The sequence below is a fragment of the Callospermophilus lateralis genome, unplaced genomic scaffold (assembly GCF_048772815.1).
Source record: "Callospermophilus lateralis isolate mCalLat2 unplaced genomic scaffold, mCalLat2.hap1 Scaffold_124, whole genome shotgun sequence".
In the NCBI taxonomy this organism is placed as follows: domain Eukaryota; kingdom Metazoa; phylum Chordata; class Mammalia; order Rodentia; family Sciuridae; genus Callospermophilus; species Callospermophilus lateralis.
This window is the reverse complement of record NW_027512424.1, coordinates 1,491,387-1,502,457: the sequence shown is the minus strand read 5'-3', so window position 1 is coordinate 1,502,457 and position 11,071 is coordinate 1,491,387. Positions and strand designations below refer to the sequence as shown.

The 11,071-nt window shown below is 35.0% G+C and overlaps 1 protein-coding gene across 1 annotated transcript in view; it reads right to left on the bottom strand.

The window, feature by feature from the left end:
* Positions 1–732: 732 nt before the first annotated feature.
* LOC143640151 (transport and Golgi organization protein 1 homolog) overlaps positions 733–11,071 on the bottom strand; it is a 33,050-nt gene continuing 22,711 nt past the window's right edge. Inside the window, exons 8-17 of the mRNA XM_077108055.1 lie at positions 6,600–6,701; positions 5,677–5,737; positions 5,527–5,562; positions 5,383–5,450; positions 5,172–5,272; positions 4,851–4,988; positions 4,007–4,075; positions 3,827–3,903; positions 2,057–2,219; positions 733–1,046 (exon numbers count right to left, since the gene is read on the bottom strand). Of these exons, the coding sequence (XP_076964170.1) occupies positions 733–1,046; positions 2,057–2,219; positions 3,827–3,903; positions 4,007–4,075; positions 4,851–4,988; positions 5,172–5,272; positions 5,383–5,450; positions 5,527–5,562; positions 5,677–5,737; positions 6,600–6,701 (1,129 nt within the window). The remainder of the gene's footprint in view (positions 1,047–2,056; positions 2,220–3,826; positions 3,904–4,006; positions 4,076–4,850; positions 4,989–5,171; positions 5,273–5,382; positions 5,451–5,526; positions 5,563–5,676; positions 5,738–6,599; positions 6,702–11,071) is intronic.

Sequence of the window (11,071 nt, the reverse complement as noted above, 5' to 3'; positions counted from 1 at the left end):
AAAGTACATGAATGTGCTACAAAAATAGAGCCACAAGACTTCTCACAAGTAAAAGAAATTCCTTTGTATAAGTCCACAGTTGACCAAGGTCCAGCCTCCTTAACAGTGAGCAACAAGAAATATGCTGCCAAGTCACCATCTTCAGTTCTGAGAGTGAGTTTACATGCTTCCCCAATGGCACAAAGTCTCATGACGATCCAATGAACCAACAGACACTTGGGAAATATTAATAAACAATTTTTTATGAACTATTACAACAAAGAACTTCAGCAAGAAGGAAAATGAAGTTTATGATCTTTGAGTAAACATTTTTAGCGTAACAGTCTCTGCGACCAGATATTTAAAGAGAAAAATCAAGCTTACAAAACACCATTTCTCTGTTATCAACTGGAATACACTAAAAATAGGATAATGGAAATACATGTTCTTAAAGCATTTCCACAGGAAATGTCCGTAATTATGACATTCAAAATCATTTAGCAATTGTATATGCTACATTAACTAAAACAAAGGTATTCCTTATTGCACATTTTAAAGTTGGAAGGATACTCTAGTTTAAGTGGGGGATATTTAGGGGGAAAATATTTTGGCTCCAAATGTATACTGCGCCAAGGCAGCTTCATTCTAAAAACATAAACCATTTAAAGTAAACTTTTATATTTTGAAGCCAATAATCCTTCAACAAAATGAATAGTTAATAGTCCACTTTCTGACTAAGTGTCAGAGGTTATTTTATGGGCCCTGTTTTAAGGCCTGTGAACAGCCCTCACTACTCTGAGAATCGGGTGTAGGTGGAGGTTTATCTTTAAAGCCTGAAGACATTAAGTCTTTTGTAGCAGGTGGTGGCCCATAGTCTTGGGGACCATGAGTTGGAGGTGGTAATGGGGCACCAGGAATGAAGTACTCTCTTGGGCCAAATGAGCCTAAAGGTCTAAATGGTGCAGGTCCTGGAAAAAAATCACGAGGGTCAAAAGGCAAATCGCGTTGTCCAGGTGGAACACCTGGTGCATAGTCTCTGAAGCCTATTGGTGGACGCATACCAGGACCTGGAAAATAAAAAGGAAGTTATGTAAATACCCAGAAATTTCTGAACTTGGGTGATTTCAAGTATGTTAATATAGTCTTTAATTTCTCCCAAGCCTAGAACATCAACTGGTGAACATCCTGACTTGCCAGATGAGGCAAACTGAAATGGAACAAGTTTAGGTTATAGCCTGGCCAACCAGCCATGAAGCAACATATTAAGGATTTAAACATGGCTCTACCTAGCTCCAGGCTTATCTTTTTTCTTTCCCTACTATATAATTGCAGAATTATTTCTATCTCACAAGAGCTCCATTTATATTTGGAAGTACTATATTACCATGACAAGATGATAGATTATGAAATAAGAACTTTACTACATCAAAGAAATTTTGATAAAAGTAAATCCCACTATTTATTACTGTATCCATTAAAAATTCATGAAGTATTTCAGCATGGACTTTACACATGCCATCAGAATCAAGGTGCATGCCCTCTTGGAAAAGGCCTTCCACAGCCACCTAACTAAATCAGCAACATTTATTAGGTCACTGTTAAATCCTCCTCTTTAACACTTCCCTCTGACTTTTCTCAGGGTAAGGAGGGTTTGACTTTTCCTTTTCTATATTCTATAACCTACTGCTTATGCTTCCATTATGGGTGATTACAAACTTTATGTTATAGGATTTTCATATCTGTGACAAAATTTTAAGTTATGGCATGTGTCTCATCCACCTTTCCATCTATTGCAGTGCATATCAACATATTTTCAACAAACATCTGCAGAAGTAATATTTCTGGCTTTTCTCTATATAGCCCCTTATCCTTGTCTATGAGATAGCTATTGCCTATCTCAGTATAAGATTATGTAGTGTCCCATATGTCCCAGAAAACTGGAGGAAAAGTTAAAATGTACTCAGCTGTATCCTTTCATTGTTAAGACCTGAGATAGCAACCAACTGTTTTAGCAAGCAATAGAAATGAAAGATGAATGTGATTTATAAGTCAATCACTACTGTTCAGATCATCATACCAAATGGTGGAGGAATTGGCCGGGGCCCAAAAGGCCCACCGAGCTGAAATGGCGGTCCATACCAAAAGGGAGGTGGTGGAGGCCGTCCCATCGGGGGTCCCATAGGGGGGCCCATGAAGGGTACCCCTGAGAAAGGAGGGGGCCCTTTCAAAGCCATATTAACCTGCAATTTAAGATTTGAAAGCAGTTAAAAGTTTTAAAATTCCTATGTATTAAGACAAAGTACCAACACTGATAAAAGCTAAAACCCAAAACAGGCACCTGTCCAGAGAAGACCATCAGTGCAAAAAAACTCTACCCACCCCTCTTGTGTATTCCCACTGACAGCTTACAGAAGTTAGAAGGATTCCACAAGAGGGAGCAGTTTGTTACTGATTATATCTGCACAGGAAAGGGAAAGGCAAGAGGACTGGCAGAGGTTATTAACAGAGGTGATTTCTGACCAGTATGTCATGCTGTATTCACTACAACCTATTTCAAAGGGAGTTCCCCCCCTCCCCATCACTTCCCTTTCATCACAATAGCTCATTACTTCCATATTAAGAAAGAACAGAATAAAATGAAAAATCCATTCTCTACCCATGTAATAATAGCTACTTATTCAGAGTATCTTCAGTAAGTCTTTCATATATTATCAACCTCTGAGATCTTTAAGTAGACTGTCTTGTTTGAAATAAGAGGGAACAAAAGCAAATGGATTATCATAATTTGTTGAAGGCCACACTGCATATTAAAGGATCTCAATCCTAGGTTTGCCTCCAAGGCATGCTTTTCCCACCTCTACTCCTCTCTAACAACGGGTCTTAGCTCTCTTTTAAATCTTCTACTACAAAGGGGTTTGGGGGTCTTATCTAAGCTGCCCTTAGATTGCTCCAGAGATGTATATTCCTGGAATATGTATACACTGGAACTTGAGAAGTATTTTCCAACACAATGCTATATACACAAATTAGGAAGACAAGGCTTTAATATTTACTTTCATTTACTGTACACCATTTGAGATATTGATTTATCATTTCCTATGAGTAGTGAGTTTGAAACTAAACAATTAAAAATTTATTTTATTATAGAGCTGCAGAAGACCTACCAGATATAATAGCAACACAGTTACAAGAGAATGCACTTATGTGAACAAATGAGACTATTGCTTGGGACTGGCTCAAGAGGTCATTTCAGATTATCATTGTTGCACTGAAACAGTATTTCACTTTCAGAAAATCTGATACCAATCTAATTCAAATCACTCAAAATAGGGTTTGCACAAATGGAGGAATTCTTAAATAGCATTCTTCCAAACAAAAATAAAAATGATGAATTATATAATTCATAATGAATTTACTTTGCCTTAGAACATTCAACACAAAACACCATATAAAGTTAGAGTGATAACTTTTCACATTCTGTAGTTCATTATAGTTGTACACACTTAAGCCATATTTCCAAGTTAAGGAGAAAAGTAAGCTCAATATTGCATGCAGTTTAAAGCAAACAAGATCAGTGTCATGCTCTGAATATCCTTCCCAGAAATGCACAGAATAAAACCCAATTGAGTTCTCAACCTCTAAGTACTTACTTCAACTGGATGCTCAGTCAAAGAAGTAATGGTAGAAACTGAGGGGGTCTCAGGTTCTTGGGGAACAGTTTGCTTTTTAAAAAACAAATGGGATAATACAAATAGAACACAAAGAAGGATAAAGCAAAGAGCAAGTACTGTAGGAAAGCTACATTTTCCTGCACGACCACGTGATTCACAGTAACTAGAGAACTTACCTTGCCTTCATCCGTCACCTTAGCTGGAGAAGAACTTCTGGAGCTGCTGTTCATGTGAGCTGGACCACATCCTGGGTCTGTTAGAGATCAAAGAATGGATTCAGACTTATTCTAACATGAAAAGAATAAAAATCCTGCATCCACAATTACAGATTCTTTGAAATTACTTGGTCTCTTTACCAGAGGCAACGGGTTTCCCAGATGCCTCAGAAGACCATTGAGTACGAGGTAAAGGTCCATCCATTGACCCTTGGGAAAGAAAGATCAGAGCCCTTGTATGTATTTTTCAGAAGAAATAAACCACTGGTGGACAGGTCAGGGTTCAAAAATAACTAGAAAGCAACATTAAAAATGGGTTGCCCAGGGGTTGGTGTCATAGCTCAGTTGTAGAGTGTTTGCCTAGCATGCGTGAGGCACTGGGTTTGATTCTCAGCACCACACCATCTACAATTAAAAATATTTTTTTTAAAAAATGGGTTGCCCAATACGTAAATCACAATTTATGAAGAGACTTAAGTAAAATAAAGAACTGCCTTGGGTTGATAGAACAGCAAATTAATACGTACTGGTCCTAAACTTTAAGCTATAGACTTGAAGTATGTGTAGTTGGCTTTTCTTTAGTCTGTATAACCTGACTTCCAATCTTACCAAGACTACAGTCCTATTTAGAATTTGAAATAAGACTCAGTATTTCATATTGGAAATATGTATGCCACATAAAGTTTAAGGCTACTTTTATAATATTTGGGAAAGGAACACCATAGAGATTTAATTTAAAGATAAAGGTTTACACTTCACAGTGTAAAATTTAAAAGAAAAAAAGAATACAGGGACCTCCAGGAAAAAAAAAATGTTTTCTATTCTAGAACAGATTTTACAGAAAACATTCACTAAGATAAAGTAAGAAATCATCTTCTATATATTGTACAGGCCCAAATTCTATGTTTTCATTAGAATATTCAAAAGGGAAAAAAAAACCAAAACCTTGAAGCAGTTTACTATAAAGCAACATGTGAATGCTCACCAAATCCATTTCTAGGCATATCTCTTTGATTAAGAGTAGCAGAAGGAGGTCTCCCAGCTGGCTCTGCTGTCAGTGGAGGGGAACATTCTCCACCACTCATGGGGGATGGACCAAAAGAGCCATTATGGCTCAGTGGACCTAAAGATAACAATGCCGTGTTACTACTTTAAGGCAGCCTTCTCCCTGACACCAACCCCGACACCTCCCGCTTTAGCAAATCATTCAGATTATTTCATAACCATTACACACAGAAATAAAAAGTAATTTACATACATTCTGCACCAAGAAATAAAATAGCTCCTTTTACAAAGTGCCCCCTACCTCTCCCAGGAGGATTTTGTAAATTTGGTCTCCCCGGCATTGGTTTTACAATCACAGGTTCATATTGCCGCATTGCCATCTTTTGGGTCATTTCCAGTAGTCTTGAATATTGAGAAAGAATGGGCTGAATTATGAAACAGCAATCATAGATAATATCTAGCATAACCTTAAAACACTATAAAACATACAGTAAGATATAAAAATTACATACTTCTGTCTCAAATTAGCAGCTTCCCTTTTCTCTTCAGCTATGGCTCTTTCTGCAGAACGAGCTTTGAGCTATTAAAGAGAAAATATTCAAATTCAGTTGCGGTAGGCTATGCAAAAAATAAAGAAAAGGGGGAAAAAATCTTACCCAATTATCATGAGCTTTCTTCTCATGCATTGCAATCTGAAAAAGACAACACATTAAAAAAATGTTTTTAGGGACTCATTATAATAGCCTATAATTGTCTGTATTAGATATCAAAGAATTCTGCAACTACAGGACAGTATTAATTACTACCTGGTTTTTAAATGAGCGCTTGGTTTTCTGTAATTCTTCTTCCATCTCTTCAATTCTCCGCCTAAGAATTACAACAATTGAATAAAATTTGGAACATTCTGACCATTTTCCCTTTATTCCATCAGCTATACTTTTAAAGACTTTTATCATACATAAGAAAAACATTTCATAGTTATATGAATCCAGTGTGATCAAAACTAATACTACAGGCCAGGTGCAATGCCACATGCCAATAATCCCAATGATTGGGAAGCTGAGACAGCAGGATCACAAGTTAGAGGTCAGTCTCAGCAATTAAGTGGGAACCTATGCAACTGAGACCCTGTCTCAAAGTAAAAAAAAAAAAAAAAAAGGTCTAAGGATGTAACTTAGTAGTAAAGCACCATAAATAAATAAATAAATAAATAAAATAAAAACCTAATACTAATAACTTTTTTATCATTTAATTGCTAGAGATTCTGAATTGATAAATTATAATTTCCTTAACTATTCATCAGTGTGTTCTCAAGTAATTCTGCTAGAAATATCTTCCTCCTTAAAACTTTTTTTCTTTTTTTCAAATTATATCCATAGAAGATTTCCAAGGTCTATCAAATGCCACACTTTTGTGGGTCTTGATATAACACACAGCAAACTGATTTCTTAAAGAATTACTACAACATACAAAACCCCCAGAACTGTTTGCATTGACCAAGTTCCCTATGGTCTTGCCCATTGGGTACAAGTAAATTTTTGTTAACATTTTTCATTTGTTAAGTTGAAATTTATTTTTTTTCCTGTGTGAATTGAATGTGTTCATATTCTCTTGTTATTTATACTTCCATGCTATTTTCTTCTATCTACATAATGTAAAAAAATGATTAAAAAGAAAGCTAACACTAATTCATTAGACATTGACACCCTCCTTTAGAAACTGAACTCACTTGTAATTTTTAATTTCCTGTACAGCGGAAACCACCTTTTCATCTGCAGCTGACAGCTGCTGCTCTTTTTCTAGTCTCTCACATTCTTCTTGACTCAGTTTCCTAAAATAAAGCCAGTTATCAAATCAAAAGTTTCTCTTTGTGAATATCACTTCCCACAATTCTATAAAATGCTTAGGCACATAAAATAGGAATTCAAACCTGCAATTTCATAAATCAAACTCTGGCAAATCACTTACATTTTCTAACTTCTCCTCTTAATTCTCTACTTACCAGTAAATAAAATAAATGTGAAAACAACATGTGCCCCAAGGGCAAGTCTCCTGTGTGTAAGATAATAAAAACTCACTTTACTTCAATGTGGATGATCAGGACTGATCAACCTAACATAATTAAACATATTAGGATAAAGCAGGGGATAATTCTTTTCTCGTTTCTGCCATGGGTAGGACACTAAGTATATCTTTGTCATGGAGGAACTCTTTTCTCAATCCAAGACTGGTACCATAATAAAGATATAGTCAAAGAAAAAATCTTCTAGAATATGTCTTTTAGCTATGCAATTAACCACAGAACATTTTTCACACTTTAGATATCTATTTCAAAAGAAATGTAAATTAAGCAAAAAGACAAATCTGAGTTTTGATAATGTCTATCAACCAGAAAAAGAAGCCAAACTGACCCACTATCAGAGTATTATCTACTGACAAGTTTTAACTCTGATCATAAAACTCAAGATGTTCATCTACTGACACAAAGGTAGCCACAATTAATGATTTAAAAAATACTATTTCCTGCTATCCTTGTACTACTTTAGCCATAGTTCCAATTCAAAAGATAATTAACTTGAAACTTAATCTTCCATAAATCAGAAGTAACTGCAGTAAAAAGGATTACTGATACCAAATAAAAAAAGGGGATTATATATTCTTATATAGCTTCTAATTTAATTCTTCAGCAAGTATTTCATGAGTGGCTATAATATACTAGTTACCTTGTAAGATGCTAAAGAATAAAAGAGCTCACTGTTTCAGGTATAAATGATGCCTAAAGGAATATAATAATTTTCCCCACTGGCTAAAGAAGGAATATGGAGAAAACTGAATCTTGAAGGACAGAGAGAATTTTGTTTCCAATTATCAAAGAGTTAGTCTGAGAGCACTAACAACAATCAAAACATCTTTATAAGAATATAAAATTGTGTTTGAAGGGATCCAAGCTAAAAAGTCAGTGAAGATATATGTATGTGGCCAAGATCCATTAGAAAAAGGAATCTCAGAATTACAAGTAAGGCTGGCACTTTAAGGTACTTTTCTCCTATTAAAGATAACACAAAGATATGAGTCTGAACCAAGCCTTCATTAAATTCCTGGGCTTAGAGGAAAAAAGAGGCTACCAATAAAGGGACCCTAAATAAAAGCCCTAGTCTTTGAGTTTAGATTAGAAAGTACTGCACACTTAAGTGATGAACAGGCAAAAAATCCAAAAGGAACAATACTGAAACATTGAAAAGACAAGTCATTTTTGAATTATCTTAACTGCTGACTAAGTTTAAAGTGACAATCTTACTCAAGTAACCTCAACACTTTTCTATAAGAAGATAACTTCATCTTAGTCCTCAAATTTCATCTATAATTATCACAACAATGTTGGCCAATCAAAACTGACCAGGCACTCCATAAGACAAAATTCTGTGAGAAAAAATCCCACAGAAAAGGAAACCACCGAATGGGGTTATCCGCACATGTTTTAAAATCACTGTGCTTTATATAGTCAAAAAAGTAAAGTCAAGATTATGAATTTCAGGGCTGGGAATATAGTTTAGTTGGTAAAGTGCTGCCTTGCACGCACAAGGCTCTGGGTTCAAACACCAGCACCACAAAAGAGGAAAAAAAAAAGATCACGAATTTTGTCAAAGGATTAGAAACTATAAAACCAAGAAATAGTTGGGTGTGGTGACCTACCTACAGTCAAAGATACTCAGGAGGCAGAGGCAGAATTATGAGATTAAAGATAGCTTGGAAAGCACTAAGACCCTATTCCCTTATGAGAAAGAGCAAGGAGTCTGGGGAGGTAGCTCAATAGTAGAGCACATGGCTCAAGGTCCTGGGTTTGAGCTGTAGTACTGAAATAGGACTGGGGTTGTGGCTCAGTGGTGAAGCACGAGCCCCAGATGTGTGGGGCACTGGGATCAGTCCACAACACCACATAAAATAAATAAAATATTGTGTCGAGCTGGGGATGTGGCTCAAGCGGTAGCATGCTCGCCTGGCATGCGTGCGGCCCAGGTTCAATCCTCAGCACCCCATGCAAACAAAGATGTGGTGTCTGCCAAAAACTAAAAAATAAACTTAAATTCTCTTTCTCTCTCTCTTAAAAAAAATCCTATAAAAAATAAAATATTGTGTCTATCTACAACTAAAATAATATTTTAAACCCTGAATTTTTTAAAATCCTAAACTCAATGAATGATTTTAGCAGCAGATTTGGGAAGTAAAATAAATCCTAGCGCTTTTAAGACAGGTCAGAAAAAAATATCCAGAAGAAGTAAATCCAGAATGTAGGAGGCAGGGGAAATCAAATTCTAATATGCATTATTATAATCAGCAGAGAGAATGAGGTAAAATCAACATTTAGAAAAAGACTCGAAAATTCAAGAAGTGTTTAATGGTCCCAAGCAACATAACTGCAAGAGGAAAAGTGGGTGGGGTGGGGAAAACTACACCTAGGCACTTCCCAATACAACTGTTATAAAAACAGAGAAAGGACTACAGAAACTAGGGGAGGGATAAGACCAAACAACAATGATAATGGACTCCTTAAAGAAAAATTAATTGAATATTTTTAAATTGCTAAAACTAAGTAACAGTCAAAATTCAGTAGCCAAAAGAAAGATCCTTTAAAAATGGAAACTGGTTTTAACTCTAATCATGAAGTTCATGTCAACCTAATACAGATTATACAGGTAGCAATATTTAGTGGATAAAATACTATTCTCTGTTTATCCTTGTACTACCTTTGATACACTAATCAAATCTATCATTAAAGGACAATGTTCAAATAGAATGAAAATAATTTCAAATAAGAAACCAACAGTGTAGAATGCAGAACTACAGAAACTTTAAATATGTGTATAAATTGAATGAATGTCTTGTGGAGTTCACAGTATATGAAGTACTAACATACAATGCCACAACAGTTATCTGATTCAGGAGCTACTTAAAGCCCATAAAAAGAAAATAATAAACATATTAATCTATGTCAGGTTTTTATTAAATCCAGAATATATACCATGGCCTTTAAATTATGAGAAGATGAATAAAATTATAATTATATAATTATAATTCCATTATAATTTATGATTACAACGAGCTTATACAGGGGATGAGGAAAATAATTAAAAATATTTAAACTATTAAAAAGATACAAGGAAGAAAAAAAGAACAGGTCATCAAATAGAAAGCAAATTCTTCATAAACCACAGGCACATATTGACATGGACAGACTTATATTTTAGAAAGTCCACTCAAGCGGGTATAGAGAAAACTACTAAGAATTTGAAAAAAGTTATATACAAATATAAAAAATGGAGAATGAAGACAGATGATCTAGGTTAGAAACAGAAAAGATGACACAGGCATGAACTAACATAGTACCTAGGGATGAGTAAAAAAAGTACAAACCAAAGATGATGACTGAATGAATTTTGGAGGAGTTGAAAAAAATAGTGCTACAATTTAATTGCATTACAAAGAAAATTAATTGCCATTTAGGTCATTCAGATTACTAGTAGGGACAGAGAAAACAAGTGTTCTTTTTAAAAAAAGTGATAAAATGAGAAATGCTTCTTTGAAACAGGCCAGGAATTTAGAACTGGCCTGAACAAAAATTTGAGATTCTAAAAAGGTCGCTTGGAGATCACAGAATTTCAGAAAAGTTAATGGAAAGGTTTCAATATTTAATGCATTAATTAGGCAACAGAAGTCAAAATACCTAAAAATAGTTAGGTCTGCAAGAAGGTAAGTCTTTGCTTTACAAAAAATGACTAGCTCCACACTAAGAAGATTAATATATAAATATATACTACAAACAAGTACTTCTGTAATCATAACTCCTAAGGTCCTTGCCACAGTTCCATTTTGTGTGAACATCTGAGATATTCAAGTCCAAAACTTGTACCATCAATAAGTAAATATTATTCCTTTTTGAAGTTTTTATTCTACTAAAACATGTCATTCCAAATCACTCAGTATTTTTAAAGATCCAGAGTTAGAGATATAAGTTCAAAACATTAGAATTACATAACTGATCACAATGAAAGGTACTTAAAATAAATAGGGGGATCATAGAAAGGGTCTAGAACTTTGAGAGGTATTTCCACATTAGTGACTGTTAATACCATTTTACCACTTCCTGCCTTCATATGAATTTGACAATTGATTACGATGTCCTCACAGCCTTAGTTTATGGTT